This window comes from Heloderma suspectum, chromosome 5 (assembly GCF_057233095.1).
Source record: "Heloderma suspectum isolate Gila_16-S chromosome 5, 16-S_ref, whole genome shotgun sequence".
Classification (NCBI taxonomy): Eukaryota; Metazoa; Chordata; class Lepidosauria; order Squamata; family Helodermatidae; genus Heloderma; species Heloderma suspectum.
Window position 1 is genome coordinate 195,179,952 of NC_139462.1, and position 25,825 is coordinate 195,205,776.

The 25,825-nt window shown below is 40.1% G+C and overlaps 1 protein-coding gene across 3 annotated transcripts in view; it reads right to left on the reverse strand.

Moving 5' to 3' along the window:
* The window catches only part of CDK14 (cyclin dependent kinase 14), a 389,160-nt gene that overhangs the window by 195,851 nt on the left and 167,484 nt on the right, over window positions 1-25,825 (reverse strand). For all 3 annotated transcript variants that reach the window (XM_084858927.1, XM_084858928.1, XM_084858929.1), the window contains exons 6-7: window positions 25,370-25,464; window positions 3,129-3,191 (exon numbers count right to left, since the gene is read on the reverse strand). In XM_084858927.1, the coding sequence (XP_084715053.1) occupies window positions 3,129-3,191; window positions 25,370-25,464 (158 nt within the window). The remainder of the gene's footprint in view (window positions 1-3,128; window positions 3,192-25,369; window positions 25,465-25,825) is intronic.

Sequence of the window (25,825 nt, forward strand, 5' to 3'; positions counted from 1 at the left end):
CACTACCTAGGGCTTCACTGAGGTGGGAAAAGGAGTGGAGACCCCATAGGAAGCATCATAAAGGAGCTTCCACAGTCTCCTCCCCTCCACTGGAAACATCCCCTTTTGCCCTCTCCGTGCTCATAAAACAGAGCACGGAGAGACAGCCGCTATGGTTCTCCCTGCGCAGACTACAAGGGGGTGGGGTGGGGAGCATGGTTTCCTGGCTCGGAGCTCAGAGCACTGTCTACAAGCATGGAACCAGTAAATAGAAAAATCCTGTGGCCCTGTAGACAGTGTCTAGTGGCCATAGGATTGCTCTCCCCGTATGTGCTGTCCAGCATCTTCAATCCATTTCTCATGTTTTATGTGCCACTCAGGATGACAAATTGAATAGCCTGGGCAAAAGCCCAGTGTACAGTAAAAAATAATAATTTTAAAACTTCAAGACTGAGCTCTTTGGCTATGGCCATTCGTGTATATATATCCAACCAACCTGCACAGTTGGGAGCACTTCTACTGAGATGTTTCAAGCTTTGTTTATGATGTAAACTGTGCTTCTGATTTTGAGAGAAAATGCTAGGAGAATGATACGAAAACACTAATAAAATGACTGTAGTATGAAGACACTAGTAAAATAGTGTCTACTTATACACACATGAGCCTGGTTCAGACATAACAGGAAACCATGGTTTCTATTTCACTCTCTTCCTCTTTTGTGGAAACTGTAGTTTGTTTAAACTAAGGTTAGTGAGAACAAGCCAGGATCAAATCATGGTTTTGGAACCTAGCTTATTCTCACTAACTATAGTTAAGCCAGAGTTCCCCAACTTCATATCCCACAGGAATATGATGTGGATGTTTTCATTCTTGTCCACTAGTGCACAAAGAGAGGGGAAAGTGCACAAATCAAAGGTTCGCCACAACTCATTCACACAGTAGGAAGACATGCTTTCCCATTACATCCAAGCTGGACCGCTGTATGGTATGACTACACATGTACACCAATTTGGTCTAAATTTTAAGAATTGGAGTACTTTACATATGGTACAATATAGCAGTTTCTGTATGGTTTTGATAATGCTTGAAACATGCACGCCAAATTAACTGTCAAGAAAATTAGCATAATAATTTTGTATTATACAAGTAAAAGCTACAATATCTTTTTTAAATGCTTGTTTTAAATATTATTTGATTGGTATGCAAAAAGTAAGAAAGTTATTAAAATTCAGAATCATTTCAGTTATTACAATACATGGCCTTCACAGAATTGTGCTGAAACTATGTCAGAAGAAAATTTCACCTGCAATTATTTTTCTGCAAGTAAGCCCTAGGGGAATCCATTACTTTCAGATGGAAAATGAGAAATAAAAATGGATTGCTAATTAGAACAGAGGTGTCCCCAAGAAACTAGGCTAATAATAAAGGAGGTTTCTGTTTCTATGCACTCAGTGCTGGGCCAAATGAAAATGCACTGTTTACTTTTATTAAAAAAAAACCCACAGGCATGGTTACCAAAATGTTCAAGGTTGCCAAACTACAGCTGAAACTGCACTATTATAATATGTTAAAAGCATCACAATAACTTTTTGGTAGCTTCTGTTTGTTTGGTTTTTTACAAACTGCAGAAAAATGCTTAAGAGCTTGCACATTTGTTATCTTCTGAAGGCATATGGCTCACCACTCTTAGAGGTCAATTGGTTCCAGGGCTGGCCCAAGACATTTTGATGCCTGAGCCAAAGGAGAAGATGGTGCCCACTCCCATTCCATGTACAAAGGCTGACTGGGCAGGTAGCTGTAACTTTCTTCAACACAGGAAATGGGACAGCATCCTTCTTCACACCATAAGGCAGCAAGTTAGCTTAGGGGTGTGGGGCTCTCTCCTCCAACGTTTTGCTGCCACCTCCCCGCATCTTCCGCCTGAAGCAACTGCCTCACTCTGCCTGATGGTAGGGCTGGCCCTGACTGGTTCTATACACTTAAGGCAGGTTTAGGCTTGTGTTTGTTGAAGAGACACCCCCCTCCCCCCCAAAACCAGGGCAATTTGCTTTTGAAAATTATGTAAGCTTCCCATGTGATTTAGAACTCTGCATGATCACGGTTCTAAATTGAGAGTGAACCAACATGAGTAGAGCAGACTTACCACTCCAGGAATTACTCCTCCAGTGTGTGGAGGACAATGGAGCTGAGCAACGAGAACATAACAGAGAGGAAGCAACAAGAACATAACAGCAGAGAGCACAGTCCCACTTTCACAAGATTTTTATCACATGGGGGAGGGGGAAACACCTGAAAAGATTTAGCATATCTTCTCATAGTAATTCTACAAATGTGCACACACATAGGGAACAGATTACCCATATATACATTTTCAGGCATACAGGCTGAAGCAGAATCCCCAATCTCTGCATTATAATGCTCAGCGCATTGTTCCCAGAAAAGTGATATTCTAGTGTTAATGTTTCCACATGCATGGACTCACATGACTGCTTCTAGCAATCCCAATTATTACACTGCAGAAACAGAAATTAATCTAGAGCAATACAATATATTTTTTAAAAAGAAAAATACATTTATTCCTATTTTTAATAAAATATTAATATGCCCTTATAATGTAATGAAACTATCTAGCAGCAGCTTAGAAATTACAACGTAAGATCTGAACATGGATAAACTTACAACACAGCCGCACATACAAATCTGCAACATACGTTGTGTGATATATAGCACTTCTTCTGATACTTTCATTGCTGAAGAGCATTAAAGCACAAGACATCTATACAAATATTACCTGGGTGGCCTCCAAGACATAGGCTGCATAAATAATTAGATTCCACTTTATGCTAAAATAATTTGGCTGATTTCCCAGCAGGTAGCCAGATCACGTCTCCTGCTCATATTCAAATAACAAATAGCTACATTTTGCTATGTTTGTTAAGATCCGCCTTACAAGAAGCGACAAACACAATTAAAAATAAATATATTTTTCTGTACTCAAGAAGATTTCTAATTATTGAAAGGCCAGTTTACATAGTATTTTTGGCAGTTTTCTTCAGTGTAGGACTAATCTATTTGCATTAACACTATATAATCTCTCTCTCAAAAACAAGCCTAATGTCATAATGTTGGTTTGAGAAGTCATGTCCTACCTTCACATTGTCTGGATGAAGTCCTCCTGGATGTTTGTCCATGTACTGACATAAATCAGTGTGCTTGAAAAGAGAAAAAAGGTGGGAAATATATAGTATTACTATCTCTACATGACTATAAGAAATAAATATCCTTCTACACGAAAGTCACTATTTCCTCCAGATACCGCAAATGGAAAATATGAAAAATGTGGGAAGCATCCAATAAGATACAAGCACTAAGGTAAATGCCACTGTACTAGAGTAAGAGATTTCTAGTGCAATGCCAATAGCATTTGCTGGCACAATGGATTTTCCAGGAAATCCCATCACACCAGCAAACACTATTTCCATTGTGCTAGAGGTGCCTTATGCTAGTGCAATGTAATTTACGCTAGTGCTCATTTCTTGTTGGATACTGCCCAATGTATTTTCTAAATTGTTCTATGCTGACATCACCTTCAGGCTGCAGCACAGTTATGTAAGATTGTTTATAGAACACTAAAATGCATTTCATTCTCATCTAATGGTCTGTACCGGCATAATGCACAAATTGAAATTTCAACTAGTTTCATGCACAAACCAAGAATCTTTCCCATCAAATAGCTACTACAGGGAAAAAGAAAAATACTTACAACATTCATAGATTGTGACCAAATGAGAAATCAACGTTTTGAGAGAGTTAAGAAAGTGGATTAATCACAAAATGCCTGGGCTGCTCAGTGGTGAACTATTAGAGATCCTGGAACTAGAGCAGGAATTATTGAACAAAACTATGTGGCATTTAAAGGGCACAAAGAACTTCTAAGATTCTTTTTCTCACAAAATCAAGGAAAATGAAGAAAACTTTCCATACTATTTCATACTGAGAAAAATAAATTATTTTCAGAATACATTTATTACTGAAAGTTGGAGGATATCTAGTGGGGGGTTTTTAATGAAAAACTCCAATAATCTTTCTTGCTAAGTTTACGATGAATCTAATTTTTTGTGAGACTTCAGGATGCAAGAGGAACAATACACGGTGGGCATTTATGTACTGGAAACAACTTCATTTGAAAATTATACATGATGCTTTCCTGCAATGCATATTAAAGCACAAAAACGTATTTCATGAGCTCAGTGCTTAAAACAGAGACAGAGCACAAAGTGACTTGCCTTATTAGAGTACAAGTATTTATTATTTATTTTATTTATTTAAAACATTTGTATCCTACCCTATATCATTAAGATCTCTGGATGGCGTACAGATAAAATAAATTTAAACAGTATAAAACAATGAATAATTTAAACAGCTAAAACCATATTAAACCATTAAACAAGCTAATACCAATTAGAAAACCTAAACCAATAAAACAGTTAAAACAGTGTGCAACTTTAGAGAATTCAGTTAGCCTTCAAAGGTTTTGGTGAAAAGCCATGTTTTAACTTGGCACTGAAACTAAACCAACAACTGCAACAATTAGTTCTCCAAGGAGGGCATTTCGCAACCGGGATGCCACAGCGGAAAAGGTCCTCGCCCTCATTCCGCCATAGTGTATGTCTTGCACTGGTGGGGCGCAGAAGATAGCCCATTCAACAGATCTCAGTCCTCAGGCAGGCATATATAGGGAGAGGTACTCCCTCAAATATCGAGGTTCCAAGCTGCTTAGGGCTTTAAATGTCATCACCAGCACCTTGAATTCCAACCAGAAGTGTATTGGCAACCAGTGCAATTCCTTTAAAACTGGCATTATATGATCTTTACTTGATGTTCCGGGCAGCAGTTTAGCTGCTGCATTTTGCATTACCTGCAACTTCCAAATCGTCGACAAGAGCAGCTCCATGTAAAGTGCACTGCAGTGATCTAATTGGGAAGTTATGAGTGCATGCACTACTCTGGCTCCGTTATCTCTGTCCAGGAAAGGCTGGTGGATCAGCTGAAGCTGGCCCCAAGTACTCCGGACCATGGAGTCCAGCTGGTGCTCCAGCGACAAGAATGGATCTAGGAGTGCCTGACATCCAGGATTCAGGCATCCCTTGTGCCTGGCATCCAGGATTCAGGCATCCCTTGTGCCTGGCATCCAGGATTCAGATCCTCATCTCTGACCTAATAGTTGCTCCTCTCATCCTGAAAGCAATACATATTCAGAACAAGCATTTGTTGGGCTCTGCAGCTCCCAGAGTGCACTGATTGGGGCACAATCCAAACTGACAATGAAAAACCGTCATGAAAAACTGACCCCAGGAAACTACAGATGCTTGTACAGGCCTGTGCTGGCTATACGGTTCTATCAAGGATGGAAATTGGATACTTTCAGTTGTGCTGCAGCAAAGGCTGGAGGCAGCTGCTGACAACAGTAGTTCCATTAGCTCCTTCTATGTTGGCAGTACAATCAGGCCCAGTGCTGGAGGAAAGAACTTAGTGGGCCTTCAGCACTGGGAACTTATTCCCTATCCTATATATTGCTGGTTTGATGCACTGGAGTCCATAAGACTCCAGTCTTTATCACTGACACAACTTTGTCATTAGTTTGCATTATAAATCAGGTCACAGCATAAAAAAGAATTGACTGTAAAACAATAAAACCACAAACTTATAAAGTTGTATTTGCCACTCTGTACTGTATTCCAGCACATAGGTGCTTCCATACTTCCATGCTTTGTTCACTCAGACTTTACAGGGATTCTACATGATGTTGTTATCGAATCATTACTATCTCATGTTCTCCCTTTTTTTACATGGCAGAAAATCATTCCCCATTCCCCAAAGCTGAAAAAGTAGACAATCTCTGCAGGTGTAAATTACTCTTCTGTCTTTAAGAGACAGAATGTGGTTTTGACACATGCAGTGACATTCAGGGTATGGTGGTGAGCCTACTGCCAAGCATCTCCACTTTGGCATACTTTCTATTTGATATCTTTTTATCAGTGTGTTTTTCTTAACTGATCTTTTAATTTGCTCTAAGATGTCTTTTCACCTACTTTTTAAGAAATATTCATGCAATAGCAATTGCATGAAAAATTCAATTCAGAGCAAATTTAAAGGTTGACTTTTAAAACCCCTTAATACATTAATATATAAAAGCCATTACAGTTGGTTTTAGCACCGTATTTATTCCACCTCCTCATCTTTTAGTTAGTACAAACATACATTTTAGCCTACCTTATTTAAAAAATAATAATAATTAGACAATAGCAGCTTTAGGATTTTTTAAAAAATGATTTTAACAGGTGTATAAAACAAGCCCCATATAGCAGAATATATATACACACAATGTACTTAATCACCCAGGTGTTGAAAGTGAATTATAATTCCACATCAAGCTTACTTTATTTAAATTTTGTGTGTAGATAATTACAAAATGTTTCCTAAATGCACCGTAGTTAAATGAACATACTCTGATGGCTGTGCAAGATCACCTATTTCTCTATAGCCCTGAATATACCTGCCTGCGGTAGAAATTACTCATACATTAGAACCAAAAAAGGGAAATATGCCTATTCAGGTTGGAAAGCAGAATGAAGTCTGGTCACCTAAGATCTAATAAAGGCATGGTATAAAGCAGGAGTGAGGCACCTCTGGCCCTCCAGATGTTCTTGAATTCCATCTCCCATCAGCCCAAACAGCATGGCCAATTGTCAGAGATTATGGGACTTGTACGCCAACATAATCTGGAAAGCCACAGGTTCCCCACCCCTATTATAAAGAGTGCCATAAGCATATTTTAGTATTAAAGTATTAATTTAATATTAACTATAATACTATAATTAATATCAAATATAGATGAAATATATGCATGCCATTCTACTGAGACCTTTATATGAGTTTCATAGAAATTGTGTAGGAAGTTGTGCAATGGTACATAAGCACTGAAAGGCACTTCAGTATTATGTTTTCCTTTCTTCTGCTGGTTCAATAAAAACAAGTTAATCATTTTCCAGCATTTATCACCACACTGCCCATCATGCTCATGTTTGAGTCTCACTGTTAGAAAAATCAATCTTTACATCTTTTCTTTCTGCTTTTACAATGAAGCCCTCTAACACCTTTGTCCTGGTTTCATTATTGATTACTACTATTGATATGCTAGCTTTTTTACATCTATGTCATGCCTTCTGACAAATCATTATCTGGAACATTATGGCAGCACTGATGTTCATGTGTTATTCTATTCAAATCCAGCAATCCAGTATCAGAGTAGGTTTGTATGGATTTTGTTAAACCATCTGTGTTTTGCATATTGTCAGGTGTTTCTAGTTCCATCATCTGCTCACTGATGAATTTAGATTTTTTTGTACATTTTTTGTTTGCTTGCTAATGCACACTTGCGCAAAGTCCCCCCAAAAGTTAAAAAAAAACGAGTTCACAAGTCCACATGCCTCGGAAAAAGCTGGTCCGTTGCAGAATACACAGGTTGGATTCACAGAAATCTGAACTCATTTGAATCTGTTCCGGATTTCTCCGAAATCCCTAGAATACAGTAATATCTGCACTGTGTCGTGAAATCCCTTTCCTGTTCTTGACCTTTATGTTTATTGCTGCAGTCAACTTAGCCAGGGGTCCAAAATCTTTGGCTGGATTTGGTAGCGAGGCCAAAAACCATAATTGCCAGGTTACTGCCCCGGCTTGGCAGAAGTGTTCAGCGTACTTCTGTGGCTGCTAAGCAGCAGCCAAGCAAGCCCCTCGCCATTCCTGAGGAAAAGAGGGCTGACTTTGGCTGATGCTCAGTGGAGGTGCTCAGAACATTTCTGCTAAGCAGGAGTGAAGGAAGCCCCCCACCACCCTATCCTACTCTAGAGCTGAGGGGCTTGCCAGTTTGGTTCTATGTGACCAAGATGCTCCAAGTACCTTGGCCATGCAGTGGCCAATGCACATGCCTCCTCCCCCGCCTTCCTCCCAAATGTGGAGCAGGGGAAGATGCAGGGGGAGGGATCATGTGCCACTACTAGGATGATCCCCACCTGCCTCTGCAGCTTCAAGCTGGGGAGGAAGGATGGACACACAAAAGGGGGCAGCAGCACACTTGCCATAGTGAGCAAGAATGTGGAAGTCGGAAGCTAATATATGCTTAAATGATAACTTTTCACTAAGGAATAATGCACAACAAGTAAAGGGACTACTCTCATAAAGCTGGTTAAAAAACTAGGAATAGGACATGGCTCCTTTCCCATAGGTTTTAACTTCCTTTTGCCTTAACTTTGATTAAGAAGCAAGTATCAGCAGCATTACATCTGGACCAGCCCTGTTTGAAAAAAAAGGATTTAGGAACCTTGCACAAAACCCTAGGTCACCTGATTTCCCCTACTGAAATAGCTCAAGATTTACCCCCTCTTATGCCCTCAAAGTGAGGAGTCATTTCTCTCTGTGCACATACCTAACTTAAAGAACAGTTCTCAGCCTCAAGAGGAAAAACTGCATATGCAGAAAACATACTTTTAGAACCACACACACAACGATCCATGGTAGACTGTAATAATCAAACCACATAATGTATCACAAATTCAGCTGCCAATAAGGTATCACATAAATTTTGCCACCTCTGAAGCTGCCTATCCAGTCCATCTCATCCTATTCTCAGTTCTGGATAACTATGAAATTAATATCCCTCTAAAGTGTGTTTTCCTGTCCTGGTTAATCTTCCAAAAATCTACAATGGGAACCCACACGACTCATCATTACTATTTGAAAGCTGCAATTGATGGGATATTGTCCTACCTCCTCAGAATATACACAGGGAAACTGCTAGAAAGCAAAGAGGCATGTTTGTGCACCCACCCTCTGGATCACCCCCCCATGCATTGTTTGAGAGGCAAAATAAATGGCAAGCTTTGACTACGTCTTGAAGACATATTTGTTTACACAGGCTTTCCCTGACTTGTAATGAATTATAACACCGCCCTGTTTATTACTGTCTTGTTGTAATGTTTTAAAACATTAGTTGTTGTTATTGTTCTTACAGTTTTGATATTGGTTTTATACTGTATATATATGGTTGACACCTGCAAGGTGGAAGCCTCCAATCTTGGGGTCTTCCAAGTATCCTATGTCCGCCTGGGCTGCTGCCAGCAAGACGGGAGGTGCAACAGATTTTCGCCTCTCTGTCCCACTTTAATTCCCCCCCCCCCATAAGGGCCTTTAAGCCTGTCTAGAGGAGACACAGGGGTGGGGCTGGAGAGTCCATAGGAATGTTTATATTTGGGCTCTCCTCTCCCCTCCCCTCCCTGGCTACCAGAACACCCATTTTTTCACCTCTACAACATCCCCCAAGACTGTTTTTGTGACCTCGGAAAGCAGGAACTGCAGTTCTTTCCGCAGCTGCTGGGAGGAGGCAAGGGAAAGGGCAAGGGGGAGGGGGAGGGACTGGATCATGTAGTCCCCCTTCAAAAGTCATAGCGGTGTCTACGGTCTTGGGAGGGGGAATCCAGAAAATCCTATGGTCTTTGGGACACTCTCCTGAGACCATAGGACTACTCTGTCTGAGATCTTAAGATATTAAGCAGTATACAAGCAGCAGCAGCAGCAGCAGCAGCAGCATTATTATTATTATTATTATTATTATTATTATTATTATTATTATTTACATTTCTATACCACCCCATAGACAAAGCTATCTGGGCGGTTTACAGAAGTTAAAACATTAAATACAATATAAATAGTTTAAAAGTTAGAAGATGGATAGAAAGGGAAAGAAAAATACTCCGGGTGAATGACTGGCTATGAAGGCGGTGCCGAAGAGAGAGATTTAGATTCTGGGACCACGGGCTATACTTCTTGGAAGATGGACTGTGGAAGATGGAAGATGGAAAGGGACGTGTTGCACCTCACAAAGGCTGGGAAGAATGTGTTTGGCCACAGCATGAAGAACTTCATCAGGAGGGCTTTAAACTGAATCCTAAGGGGAAGGGAGACGTAAAGTTGGGGGTAACAATGGATGAAGGCTCATGCACAGCAACGGAGAGAACAGCTCTAATAGCGCCCAATAATAGTCTTCACAAACATGTAGGAAGAAAGCCAGACTGTGATGCACATGGTCTTCGATGTCTATATACTAATGCCCAGAGTATGGGAAACAAACAGAACCAACTTCAACTCTTAATACAGGAGGGAAATTATGACCTGATAGGTATAACTGAGACTTGGTGGGATGATTCCCATGACTGGAATACAGCAATTGAAGGATATAACTTGTTCAAAAAGAACAGGAGGAACAGAAAGGGAGGTGGGGTTGCACTATATGTGAAAAAATACTTATCTCTGCACAGAAATACAGGAGGATGAGCTTGGTAGCCCCATCGAGCGCATCTGGGTTAAAATAAATGGAGCAAAGAATAAAAGGAACGTGGTGCCTGAAGTCTACTACCGGCCACCCAATCAAGGAGAAGACGAGGATGAAACTTTTGAAAAGCAAATAGCCAATGTAGTAATGGGGGACTTCCATTTCCCCGATATTTGCTGGGAGACAAATTCTGCAAAACATGGCCCCTCCAGGAAATTCCTGACTTGTGTGGCGATAACTTCCTCCTACAGAAAGTAGAGGAAGGAACTAGAGGATTGGCTATCCTTGACTTGATCCTAACCAACAGAGATGACTTAGTGGATAAAGTAGCAGTTACAGGAACTCTGGGGGAAAGCGACCATGTTGTACTTGAGTTCTTGGTTCTAAGGGAAGCAAAAGCCGAGTGCATTCAAATGCATATTCTGGATTTTAGGAAAGCTGATTTTAATAAACTCAGAACAATAATAAGTAAGGTCCCATGGCAAGCGACACTAACAAGAAAAGGAGTCCAAGATGGGTGGGAGCTTTTAAAAAAGGAAATTCTCAGGGCACAATCACAAACAATTCCAACAAGAAGAAAACGTGGAAGACAACAGAAGAAGCCAATGTGGCTTCACAAAAAGCTTAGGGATGACCTGAAAACAAAAAAGGACACATATAGGAAGTGGAAAGAAGGCCAAGTAACAAAGAAAGAGTACAGGCAGGAAGCACAGAATTGTAGGGATGGTGTCAGGAAGGCTAAAGCTGAGAATGAGCTGAGGTTAGCGAGAGATGCTAAAAAAACCCAAAAAGGCTTTCTTCAGCTACGTGCATAGTAAAAGAAAGAGGAAAGAAATGGTTGTTCAGCTATTAAATAAGGATGGCAAAATGATAACAGATAAGAAGGAAAAGACAGAGGTGCTCAATTCCTACTTTGGCTCAGTCTTCTCCCAAAAGAGGGTTTATGACCCCCCTGGCAAAGGCAAAGTACAGGCTGAAGGGGCAGGATTGCAGCTTGAGATCGATAGGCATATGGTCAAGGAACACCTAATTACTTTGAATGAGTTTCAGATCTCCAGGGCCAGATGAACTGCATCCTAGAGTAATAAAGGAACTGGCAGAAGAACTCTCAGAACTGCTGTCTATTCTCTTCAAGAAATCATGGAGGAAGTGCCAGATGACTGGAGGAGGGCTAATGTGGTCCCTATCTTCAAAAAGGGTAAAAAGGAGCAACCTGGAAACTACAGACCAGTCAGTCTGACATCAATCCCTGGGAAAATTCTAGAGCAGATGATAAAGCAATCCATCTGGAAGCACCTTGACAACAATGCCGTGATTACTCGAAGCCAACATGGATTTGTCAAAAACAAGTCCTGCCAGACAAATCTGATCTCATTATTTGATCAAGTAACCTCCCTTGTAGACCATGGGAATGCTGTAGACATCATATACCTCGACTTCAGCAAAGCTTTCGACAAAGTGCCCCATGATATCCTGATGAGCAAACTAGCTCAAAGTGGGCTAGAGGAAACAACGATCTGGTGGATCCACAGTTGGCTACAGAATCGGACTCAAAGAGTGCTTATCAATGGGACCTTCTCAAACTGGGGAGAGGTAACGAGTAGGGTATCACAGGGCTCAGTCCTGGGCCCAGTGCTCTTCAACATTTTTATTAATGACTTGGAGGAGGAGGTGCAGGGAATGCTGATCACATTTGCAGATGACACAAAATTGGGCGGGATAGCTAATACTTTGGAGGACAGAAACAAAATTCAAAGTGATCTTGATAGACTGGAGTGCTGGGCAGAAAACAACAGAATGACATTTAATAGGGACAAATGCCAAGTTCTGCACCTAGGAAAAAGAAACCAAAGGCACAGTTACAAGATGGGGGATACGTGGCTCAACAACACTACAAGCGAGAAGGATCTTGGAGTTGTTTTACATCACAAGCTGAATATGAGCCAACAATGTGGTGTGGCTGCAAAAAAGGCAAATGCTCTTTTGGGCTGTATTAATAGAAGTATAGCTTCCAAATCCTGGGAATTGCTAGTTCTCCTCTACTCAGCACTGGTTAGGCCTCATCTGGAGTACTGTGTCTAGTTCTGGGCACCACACTTTAAGAAGGATGCAGACAAGCTGGAGAGGGTTCAGAGGAGGGCAACAAAGATGATCAGGAGAATGGAAACAAAGCCCTATGAAGAGAGACTGAAAGAACTGGGCATGTTTAGCCTTGAGAAGAGAAGACTGAGGAGAGATAGGATAGTGCTCTTCAAGTACTTGAAAGGTTGTCAAAGAGAGGAAGGCCAGGATCTCTTCTCGATCATCCCAGAGTGCAGGACACGGAATAATGGGCTCAAGTTACAGGAAGCCAGATTCCGGCTGAACATCAGGAAAAAATTCCTGACTGTGAGAGCAATATGACAATGGAACCAATTACCTAAGGAGGTGGTGAGCTCTCCCACACTGGAGGCATTCAAGATGAGGCTGGACAGCCATCTGTCAGGGATGCTCTGACTTGGATTCCTGCACTGAGCAGGGGGTTGGACTCGATGGTCTTGTTCCACCCCATTATTCTATGATTCTGTGAAAAGCCATTTACATAAAAGTACACAGCCAATATACACAAACAATATATAACTAAAAACAACTTTGAACTGTCAGTCATAACGAAAGACACATTCAGGACCGATTAGAACTCATCATGTGCTGCCAGATGCCTGGGAAACGAGACAGGTCTTAACCTGGCGCCGAAATATAATAATAAGATAATGTTGGCAGCCGGCAGACCTCATCGAGGAGCTTGATCCACAGATGGGGGGCCACCACTGAGAAGGCCCTCTCCCTCATTGCTGCCCTCTCCCTCACATAAATAAATATTTGTGAAACATGGGAATGATTAGATGCAAGCCTGGGATTCAGACTTCTGACAACACATAGGCCTTTCATCATCCTTAACACTTCTCTTATTATGGCTCCATTAAAATGCATGGCTGCAATTATACATGAAAGCTTTTATACATGAAAATGTTTCTTTTTTCAAAGAACATGAATTAGAAAAGGTAAACATCAAGAGCAGTCCTAAGAAAAGCCTCAACATCTGTGCAGCTTGCAAATGGTCTTGCTCTGCATGCATATTTTAGTGAACCCATCCTCAGCATGTGGATGTCATCTGAGATGATGTTTGCTCCTGGATGCTTTCTCAAGATACTGTGAAGTACTCATTACACTGGTATCATTACTTTTCCTTCTGTACTTCTCCCTTTCAAACACACAAGTTGATTGGCTCCTGCTATCTGTAATGAGGTTTTGTTCTTGCAGAAATTCCTACTGTGGCACTGAGCCATAAGTACAAAGCTTTGTTGTGAGAGCAGAGTAATTCTGAATACAGTCCATTGCTTTCATTCCATTGTAACCAGTTCTAAGCCCACTATTATCTGTATAAACAAATTTTATAAATTTACCATATGAGGGTATCAGTGCTATAAGGAATCTCCATTCCCTATCCACACCCTTTCTAAAATATGAAAGGAAGTCTTTTGTGAAATGAAAAGATATTGTGCTGCTCTCCTGACAATTTATAAAATCTTAGCAGAGATAATTTCATGGTAGCAAAGGAGAGGAAATTGTGATGCAAACAATTTTATAGCTGACTGCGCAAGACATATGAGCCCAGTGCAAAATAATATGCCAAGTTACTGATTGAAATAACTTTGCAGTAGCCAGAATTTCCAAAGTAAATATAACTCAGAAATGTCAATGGGAACTGTGACTTGAGTTGTGGTTCACAGTCACCCTGGTACAGAAAACTGGTCAGTCCTTGATTGTATTGGCCCCTGTACAGCTCCCGCCATGTGAAGCCGCCCCCCCCCCCCCGGCTTTTAAAAATGATGGCTTTAGTGCTACAGAGTGCTGAAAGGCTCAACGTTAGCTTCAGAACAAGCTACATTGGAGCTTTGTAGTGTGCCGTAGTGGTTTGCTTCCAAATGTTGGTGGCAAAACAGCAGTTTTGTGTGTGTGTGCTCCGTGGCGGGTCTGAGTGTATGTGAAAATGACCCCTGGATCCCCTGAAGTTGCCCTCCCCGATCTAAAGCATCTCCATCATACCCAAACCTTGGAATCAGGTTGGACTACAATATACTCTTGGATCTTCTGCTGAACCAGAAATAATCAAAGGATATATTGTTATGCTTTTAATCGTAGCAAAGGCTACTTTTCACTGCAGATGATGGATTTGGGTGTTAAGTTTGGTATTCCATTTCTGACAGGTTATTTCCAGTTCTCACTGGAGAACTGTCTTAAAATGCGTATATACAAATTTGTTAGCCTGTTGGAATGAAGAGATAATACAGAGGAACTGCATCAAGTTTTTTTAAGGGGTGGGGGGTCCTGAAGCGCCAATGCATTCAAACTAAACTCAGCCACAATACCATGTTGGAAGTTGCAGATACTGCCAACCAAAGTGGAGAACATTTTAAAAATATCTGCAGCTGTTAATAGTTGGTGGTATGTTTTCGAAATGTGACTTTACAGTCGTAAGTCATATCAGGTTTCATTTTAGAAACAGAAAAGCAAGCCATAAATTACTTGCACAAAGTTACATTTTGATATCTGACAATGCCTTAGAATTTGAAAAGATGTATAGAAATAAGAGGAAAATCCATGAATGACAAAGCATTAAAATCAAAAGACTACTCGCAGTACCTTTAAAGCAATTAACATGAATGAGTCATGTTTCACTGTTCATACAGGGGCTTTTGACAGAAACTTGTATGATAAGAATCTAACAGATCCTTTTGACGATATTGGGTAGTATCCAATCCAATTAGTAGAGTAGACCCACTGAAATGAATGGGACTTAAGTTAGCCACAACTAACTTAAGTATCATTCATTTCAATGGGTCTACTCTATGTAGGACCAACATCAGATACTGCCCATTGTTATACATATTCAGATATGCATGTGCTATATTTTAAGCAACTGGGAAATGAAAATAAGTTACATTACTATATAAACAATATAATTATGTTCTACTTTAGGAGAAAAAGGGAGCACTCATGAATAAATGTTTGGAATAAGCAGGAGTAACCATTTTGGATGAGGTTCTTGTGCACGCGCGTGTGCATGTATATATAAAATGTGTGTGTGTGTGTGTGTGTGTGTGTGTGTTTGTGTGTATAATTACTCTGAACTTCAGGGACAAATCTCACAAAATGAGCTTATGCCCAGACAACTCCTTAGTAATCATTCACTATTAATTAGCCACTTACATTGTCAATGAAACATACTCCACTCTTCTTCTCTTCCTCAGCTATGATAAATCTACATGTGACTTAGCTGTCCCATAGTTCTACCTAATTGGTTTCAGCTGTCATTTCTGAAGCTGAAATGCATGGACAGCCCGAGGTCTGTGAATGAACAGGAAGCATTTCTAACCGCATTCCCATCAAGTCAAACCAGCAATGTGAAAGAGCTCTTCCATTAAAACAAAAACTGTACTATTTGGCTTCTGGCAATGACATCATGCAGCAGACAGATTGTATTGTTTCACTGAGGCAGCAAGACTGTTGCAAGCCATTCTTTTTTGCTAAAGAGATTGCACACATTAGTTATGCTCTGGAGGTTCTAGTGACTAGAATAGTTTCCCCATTGTCACTAGGAAATTCTTAAGCAGACTATACAATGCAAAGAATAATAATAAAGCTATCGCGGAGGTAAAAGATTTGCAACAATCATAGATGAACATAGTCCACAGGAAAGTTATTCTAAGTCAAAAGCAATATAATAAATGAGAATACACATTTTTATAATTATTTATATTAATTCCTATTCATGAAACAAATTGCAATCTAACGCAATAACTAAATTTAATGGAACCAAACAGTAAAGTAACCTATTATGGAGTTTTAAATTAAGATGATACATGGTTCATTTTAGTTCTTCCAGCATTGTCTCTATGCAATCAATTTTGGATCAGCCATTTTTAAATCTACGCTAAAAATAAGCATTTTTAGTGTAGATTTAAAAATGACCACTCAGTAAATACAAAGGTTTACTAGCAAGTGTCTTGTAAGATTCTGCTTAAGTTAGAAAAAGCATCCATATTGTTTTATTTATTCAGAAATTTATACCCTTTCTTTAAAAATAAATTCAAAACAGCTTACAACATTACTAAAATAATAGAAACGATCTAGAAATTACTGAAAATGATATTGCTTAAAAGGAGCAGGTTAAAACAAGCTTAACAGCAGGGAGATTAAAACATGTTCAACCATACTGAAAGCTCAGTGGAATTAGAAGGTCTTAATAGCAAGCTTGAAGCTTAAAAGAGAGGGAACCAACAGCACTTGTCTACAGAAGGAGTTCCATAAACTGGACATCACAACATAAATGGCTCTGTCTTATGGCCCAGCCAACCATGCTTTTGAAAGTGGTGTGATGCATAGCAAGGCCTCCAATGTTAATTGCAGTGGACAGGCAGGATCGTAACGGAAGCGGTGGTCCTTCATATATCCTGGTCCCAAACTGTTTAGGACTTTGTAGGTAAAAATTTGAAGTGTAGGAAACTTTGAATTGTGCCCAGAAATGAACTGGAAAGATCGGGACCACTAAAGAACAATGCCACCCAAGCCCATCCTAGGCAGGCAATCCAGAAAGATATTGTGGTTAATGGTGTTGAGAGGTCCAGTGAGAGGTCCAGCAGAACCAACAGGGACACACTAATAGGGACAAACTCTCCCTGCCCAGTTCCTGGTGAAGGTCATGCTAACAAGACAGATGACCTCATTGGGATTTATTTATTTTTTTGGAGGGAAAGATATATTTTTATATCTTGTAAGAAGTATTTTGGTATTCTTTGCATTCTTTGTACTAATGACTATGTTAATACCCCATTCATTTTAAACAACATCCACTCTAATCCCTCCAATAATAACAATCATTTGCTTGGGTTTCTTATTATACTGCTTTATCTTCTACTTCTTTGTATTGGGAAATCCAACTATATTATTGCTGCTCTTCTGACGTCTACATTACAACATAAGGGTAGGAAATTCTATAAAATTATGTATGGACTATGGATAATATAATAGATACTGAATCATATAGCCAACTCTATGCATATTTATTCAAGTCCCCTTGAATTCAATGGTGCCTGAATTCAATTCCCAAGGAAGTGTGTGTAGGACTAAAGCTTTAGTTTGACACTTATGAATTCTAACACTGGCCTTTCCACTGTTTCACACAACAATAAAAATAGCACTGAGCTCCTTGCACCATTTGTATGGGTGTTAACGGAGGATACAAAGTAGGAGAAAGCTACTTTTAAATAGAACAGCAGACTGAGAACAGCAGACTGCCTTTAGAAAAAGCCATGACAGGGTTTAGAGGGCTGAACATCAATGCTGATCTTTCATCACCATTTCATTTGGGGGAAGGGCAGGGGTAACTTCTTCAGCCAGCTCTGGCTGGCCCTCTCAACTTCATTGCTACTCTGTCTGCTCATGGAAGAGGGAAATCTGACTGAAAACATACGGGGATGATTCTTATAATTTTTGCTATCCCTATAAATAGAAAATGAATAGGAATAATACTTCTGATGCTGAACCCAATAAGTCAAGAGCAATGGAACACTATTGTGGGGGGGTGAAGTGTTAAAATGTGTCTGCTATTCTATAATCTGTGTTTTATAACAGAAAAGGTTACACAGCCAGAGACAGAAAGGTTTCTGAAAAAGAAAGTTTACTACAATGATGACAGATTTCTGTCTAAAATTCTCATGTTTCACGGCTGAAGGATATCCCCCTCTTCCCACAAACAGCCATAAAACAGAATCAAGTTCAAGACAAGAAGATCATTCTCTTATCTGAATCTTTGTCATTACATGGACAATAAGAGAATGGCATTCTCATCCATCAAATAATGACATTGACAAATGAATGAAAATTGAGCCATCTGTTTGCATTATGGTACTTCTACCCAGATCCTTTAACTATACATAGCTGAGATATCACATAAAATCACTTGCACTGACAGAATTGCAACAGCATTCAGTATGGGGCAAGTCTATCTTGGTATGCTGCCTGTTAGTTTCAACCCCACTAGAATAGGATATTAAAATCAAGTCAGTATGGCTGTGAGAACACATCTGGCTCTGTGCTGACCAAAATGCCCATAGGATGCTGCATAGGACAGCCGTATCCAAGTTTGTCAGTCAACTCCTGTCACATCCCTCCACTCCACACATTTCTCAGCCATGCATGATACAGCTGTGCCACATATGGTGAGACAACAGTCATTGGTACAGTAGTGTTGACTCACACTCCTGCAATTCCCTGGGTTGATTCATACGCTTGGCACACTACAAGTTGTGATGTTGATGATGTTCCACCAATCACCCTGAGCTCTTCCTATAATAATATTTTATGCAGAATTGGGCTACTTACTACACTTAAAACGTCATGCCTCATAAATGTCTGTTATGAACAAGGGCAAACACTAGAACACCTTCTTTGCCTACAGAAGAGCCCTATTTCAACCCCTGGCATGAGGTAGCAGGAGATAAGACAGACACCTGCCTGGAATCCTGAACAGCTACTGCGAGTCACAGTAGGCAATACTGGGACAGAGGGACAAATAGTTTGGCCTGGTATAAAATAGGTTCCTATTTTCCTAGTTTATACTTTACACTTACTAGAACATTAAAAATATTTTCTATAGGATACCCTAACATACTTGGATCTTTGCTCTGATGAGATGTTAAAAGCTACAGCTTAACAACATTTAAACAGGTTCAACATTTGGACCTAATTATGGTTCTTCCATTTCTGTCAAAATTATTGGTACTAATTTTGCTGCCACAGCGAACACCTCTCTCTTGCCAAAATGGCCACTTTATGGAAGCCAATGTCAAACCCAATATAAGACTCTTAAAGAGGGCAACCACAGTAGACAGCAACTCTAGGTCTCGCAAAGCTAAATACCTGAACCCTCTGCAAGCTATTTCCATTAAGTCATCTTACCCAAAGCTGTGCGTGGACCTGTAAAGGTTTAGGTTGGGAAGCATATATATGGTCCACGCACATGCCCAAATTTCTTGGATTGTTTGCTTTTCACAACCTGCACCTATGGACCTCTTATCCCAAAAGTAATTTAAACACCTTCAGCAAGCTTCATGGCAGTATGTAGTGTAATGGCGAGTGGAAACTGGGTCTGGTCCTAGTCTGTCACTAACCACTACATCAAACTGGATATAGAAAACAAGCACGTCAAGGTATCTCCAATACTTAATATGGGGGAAGTGGTACCACATCATAAAGCATTTGTCCCGAGCATTTGTTTTAAGGAATTTTAAATATCCGATTCTAATATTAGATTGTTTCATTTCATCTGTGGCAGAAACGTAAACAGAAGAAAACACCATAATCCTTGAAATCAGACTATTTGGGTGGGGGGACTGTATTCTCCTAAGATGTATCTCATCTCCTTGTTTGACTCTCATTATCAACTCTTCTGCTCTTAAGATATGATCTGATTTACAAATGTATTATTCCTGTTCTTAGATGCTACTGCTCGTGCTTAGGATAGCATCTGTTTTCTCATTTGTTATGTAGACAAGTCTCCTTTCTTCCCTTCATTACTCTCTGATCAGAACTTGCATTTGAGCTATATTTTCATAACTCTAAGTCCAGGTATTAACCTTTTTGGTTTCGTGGCTATTAATTACAATTTTTAATGTTTTCCCAGACTTCAGCAAGTCTCAGCTGCTTCAGCTACTAGGCTCTTAAACCTGAGATAATGGAGAAATTGGGAGGGACATTTCAACTCTTGGAAAACTCACATTAGTAGTTTCTGAAAACTGGATGTCTTTAAAAGCAAGTCAAATTAATGCACAGATTACAAATTTTAACATTTGAAACATGGCTTCTCATTTTGTTATCAAAATGTTTTTCCAAACATAAGCAGTAATTGATCAAAATCAGAAAGTCAACGAAGAAATTCATAACATTGCTAGATGTATAATTTGCTTATCATTCAACAAAGAATGAGGTTTTAAAATGACATGGGAATCTGTTTAGAGGTAAGATACTTAACATGCACAGACTTAAATTTTGTGCATGCACGCACACACCTATGTCCAAATGATTAAGAAATACACAAGATACATTAAAAGTGCTAGGTTTTAAATTAAACTTGGGTGTTAGGCTGTGCATCCATTATGCATCCTCCTTTTATGACATAGTTGAAGCAGCAATTATTATTCTCATTACAAACCAGCTTTCAATTATACAGCTGTCTCTTCTCATGCAATTTTTGTCATAAAAAATAAAACCATAATGGAGAGTATAGCTGCACATGTTCTTTTTTAATTTCTCATATACAGAAAGACACAATGTTTGCTTTAGTTAATGAAAAAAGTTTGTTTACATCATTATGCAAAGTCATTATTGTCATCATCGTTTGGCGGCCACTCTGTAGCAAATTTGCACCCTGGTGGCACATAGTGGAGGAGCAAAGGTGACTAGCTCAACCCCAGCAAACTGCAAATTCTCCAACCTTTTAGGGTGCTTAAAACACTTGTGTCTCAGTTCAAGTCTAACACCAAAGCACGAGAAGCGGTTGCAAAAACTATAATTTACTGCTATATAAATAAACCTTTGGCTTGCACACCTTCTCCTTCTCTTTTCTCACGCTGACCTCTGATTTCGTGGGAAATCATAGTTTGCTGTTAGATTCAAACTGGTCAAACTATTCTTTAATTTTTGTTTTGCATGAATCATATTTTACCTGCACATCAGAACTGAAAACTACAGTTTGATTATGGTTTTCTATTCCACTTTTCAGGCAAACTATGGTTTATAACAGCCTTGTATTTAACAACTCCCCTTGTAGCCGTAGGCCACTATGAATTCCATGAATGCAAGTAAGAAGGCTGGCAGAGGAGGGGAAGAGCACTCTGTCCCTCCTCTGCAGCCAGGTCAAAAACCAAGCAACTGGCGGAGGAGCAATTAATTCCTCTTCCACCAGCCTATTTGGAAGAAGACAGTCTTTTAAAACTAGGCTGCTAATAGGCTATAGTCTGTGTTTCCATGTTGGCCATGCAGGATGGAGCTACCCCTCCTCCACAGGCATCATGGATTGAAACCATACTCTACTAGGCTCTTAACAGACTAATAAAAAGATTTGCAAGCTTGTAACTTTTATGGAGCTATTTACAAGGCTGGTCTACAAAAAACATAATTTGCCTGGATTGGATCCAACAGCAACTATTTTTTTCCATGAAATCACAAGTCAGGAAGAGCACAAGGGAATGGAGGGACGGGCAAAATGTAAGTCCAAAGCTTACTCACATAATGCCCAATCATGCTGTGGCATTGCCTCTAAATCGGTCCATTGTCTTCAAAGAGATTTAGCAGTCCCACTTTGCTCAGGATTACTGCTAAAGGGTTTTTAAGTACTATGATTAAAAGACATCTACTGCATATATATCTCAACTCATTTTTATTTCCTTGCATGAATAAAATCAACATGTAGGTAAAACTGACATTTTCTATTTAAATTTTCTGTTACATAACACTTGTCAATGGTTACTCAATTTGTAGTAAAAATGATGCTGGAATTCCCATTTATTTATCTAGACATTTAAACAAAAGCATTTAGCTATGTCAATGTCTTCAGTGTCATGCCTGGAACTGTTCGGCAGCAGTTGTCATATAGCCAAATAGCCATATTATTAAAATGTATCATTTATATGTAAATTGGCAAGGGAAATGGACTTCCATTATGACAAGCAGAGCAGCTCATAATAAAAAGGGGTGGGGGTGGGAGAAGCATAATCCCCCAAAAGAACGCCATGTAACATTAACACTTAGGCACATTTCACTTGGCAAAACAGATCTACTAACAGTGCAATCCTATACACACCTATACATGAGTTCAACGGTGCTTACTCCCAGGTAAGTGGATATTGGATTGCAGCCTAAGTGTCACTAAATGTAAACTATATAGCTTTATTAGTATTCTCAAAAACTATACTATCTAAAATTTAATCTATTGCAGAGTCATTTTCTTTGTATAAATACTAATATTCATAGCTCCATCTATAGAAACAAGGGGGTTAATTATGCATATTGTACAATACTGCAGCTAAATGCTGGAGTAGTTCTACACAAATACCATATGTTTGTCTTAGGAAAATGTAGAATGATTAATTAAAAGTTCAAACCCAAGACTTCACAATTCTCCGAACAAAATTAGATCATTACATTGTGTACTGTGCAAATTGAAGTTTTAATTAATAGCTGAAATGCAAGTCATAGAGAAGAGGCTATGCAGTACGAATTACATCCACCAGACTTTTTCTGACACTGCTTATTAAAACATGAACTGCCAGGTGCAATAAAAGCCACTTTGGAAGATTTCAGTTCTGTATGCTGCTTCTCCCCACCCCTTTATAAGCCCTACAACAGCTATGAACCTGAGAACCTCAAATAAAACAAGTCTATAATCATAGTATCTTTTAATAAAAATGACTGAATCTCTTTTACATTACATCAATGTATTCTACTACAAGACTACTGTAGTACAGCCTTGTAAAGTAAGTGCACAAAAGTTACTAGCCCACAAATGTTTTAAGAACATAAGAACATAAGCAGAGCCATACTGGATCAGACCAAGGGTCCATCTAGTCCAGCATTCTGTTCACAAACTGGCCAACCAGCTGCCCATGGGAAACCCAAAGGCAGGACATGAGTGCCACAGCATCTTCCTGCCCATGTTCACCAGTAGCTGGTGCGCATGGGCAGACTGCCTCTGATACTGGAGGTAGCACGCAGCCATCAGGACTAGTAGCCATTGATACTATTTCACTCATATGCTCTGGGCTGGCAGTGGAGGGATGGAGAGCTCCATTCTTCCTGCAGCATCCTGCTAAATTTCTATGCTGGGTATAAGAGAGGGGGATTTTCTCCTTTTGCAGCCTGCTTGGTTTCTATGATGGGTGCAGTTGAGGGACTAGGGATGGATGAATCTGTCTGACCCGGTTCACACGTAATGGCTAACTATGGGTCGTTTAAGCCATAGTTAGATGTGGTTGCGCGGCAGTGAGCTGCTTCCTGCTTGCGCCCACTTTCCAAAACAACTCAGTCACACCCTGTTCCTGAGTTGTTGTGTACTGCAAACCTAGTACTCTGGGTTGTTTACAGTTAAACAACCCAGAGTTTTAACCCAACAACAAACCCTAAACAGCCCAGAGTGCCGGGTTCGCACATTACAACAACACAGGAAGGGGGCATCCCAGGGTTGTTTTGGTAAGTGGATGCAGGCGAGCAGATGGGAACCAGCATGCTTGCTCGCTCATGTGCGCTCACAAACAATCCACAGTTTGTTTGATTGTGCAAACCATGTCTCTGTTTCTATACCTTCCAAGCTTTTTGAAAGCACAAGTTCATTCTGTTCTGTTTCCGCATCAGTTTGTGAATGTTGTAGAAAAAAAAATTGCATGAAAATTCCTACACATTTTTGTATGCATTTCTCCTAATGCATCCAACAGTGGAAATGAGTACAAAAATGCACACAACAGGGGAAAAGAATATGAATGCATTTTTGTACGCATTGCTGTATGCATTTCTCCTAATGTATGCCTCTGTGTCACAAAATTTGGAGAAGTATGACACCTGAAGAATAACTGAATTCTGGTTCACATATTAGTTTGGGAAATGCAAATTAGGTCGGTCCTTATTAAAACGCAAACCAAACACATTTTTCCCCTACCGCTAGAAAGGCACTCCTCCCTCCTCCACTCACTCACCCACATGCAAGTCCTTCTTGCCTATGGTTACCATGGGAGTTCTTAAACACAAGGCTATTGTAGCAATTTACTTAAAGTATTTCGACCCCATCTTTCAACCCATGGGGTTCCCAAGGCGGCTCACAGCATACATTAATGCAATATTAATTAATGCTGTGCTAAAATTTTCAGTTCTTCTCTTTGGGGCACTGGGGGGGGGGGTAGAAAACTCTAACAAAGGAAGCTGCGAGAAGTGAGAATTTTCTCCCTGGGGAGGGGAACAGGGTTTCCACATACATTTTTAAGTGTTGGCAATTCTTGAGGGGTCTTCTTTCTTTTTTAATTTTTTTTTTAATGCCCCCTGCACTTGCTAGGACTCTTCTCTAGCCTGGCAGTTCTTTCTGAACTCCCAGGACACCATGTGACCTTGCCCTCTCCAATAGGCATTCAGGAAGAACTCCCAGTTAGAGAAGAATCCTGGGCTCCTTCCCTGCAAAAGCTGAAAAAAACAATGCCTCTTTTGAAGGGAGAGAAAAAGTCCCGGAAAATAAGGGGCAGGATTCGAAACCGCACTAATATTAATGTATACTATTAATGCATACAATTAAAAGCAATAACCAGTACAATTAAATTAAAACCTAGAGCAGATGTTAAATCACAATCCCCAAAAAAGGAGGGCAGGCGGGAAAGAGACTAAAGTAGACTAAAAAATGGCTGACATGCCAATAAAACCTCCCTAAGTAGGGATTCCGACAACTTGGAAGGAACTGAAAGGCTGTGTCCCAGCCAAATGAACCTTCAATGACAAGGCTTGAGATGACTTATCATAGTGGTGGACAGGTTCGCAGGCTCGGCATACTAATACCCTATTCAGGCATGCGGCTGCTCACGTGTAGGGATAAACTGGGTAGGGTGACATGGGTGCACATGTCCCTACATGTGTGGCTTCCATGTAGACCTTCATGCACTGATAAGGCAGGGTTTGCGATCATGGGAAGCTGGGCATGCGGGGATATTGGGGGTTGAACTTATGTACGCACCACATCCCCCTACCCAGTTTAGCCCTACATGTGAGCAAGTAAATGCCTGAATAGGGCTATGGTTACAAACCAATCCACCCCATGGGCAGCAAGGGACAATTGTGTGAATTATCCAGATCTATTTTACCCAGTAGCAGACATTCTCCTTTTAGGGGTCCTGGTTTAGATCATAGAAAATAAAAATGTTGTTAACTTACCACAAACTCAAATACCAGTGTCAGTGTCTCCTTTGTGTGGATGATATCATGAAGTAGCACAATATTGGCATGCTTTAGGCCTTTCAGGAGAGAAGCTGAAAGACAAAAATAGAATTTATGAAAAATGTAATTAAGCAGCACATTCACCAAAAAAGTGACTGAAATTACAGCAATGCTTTTTAGATGCTCTGAAGAATGGAGTGTCCCAGAATCTGTGTTTGCATTGTGTACTTCTTACCATACACAGCTTCCATTCATTTTACCTGAACCTGCACAGAGATAAGAGTTCACCACATTTAACCTTTCTCCCCCACCCCCACGCCCAAGTTAAGCCAACACCAGACCAGGAGAATTAGAAAACTGGAAGATACCATTCTCTACATTTTTCTTTCTCATATGAAGTCAACATTTTGAACATGAATGTCTGTATGACATTCTTATTAGAATCAGTTCAGC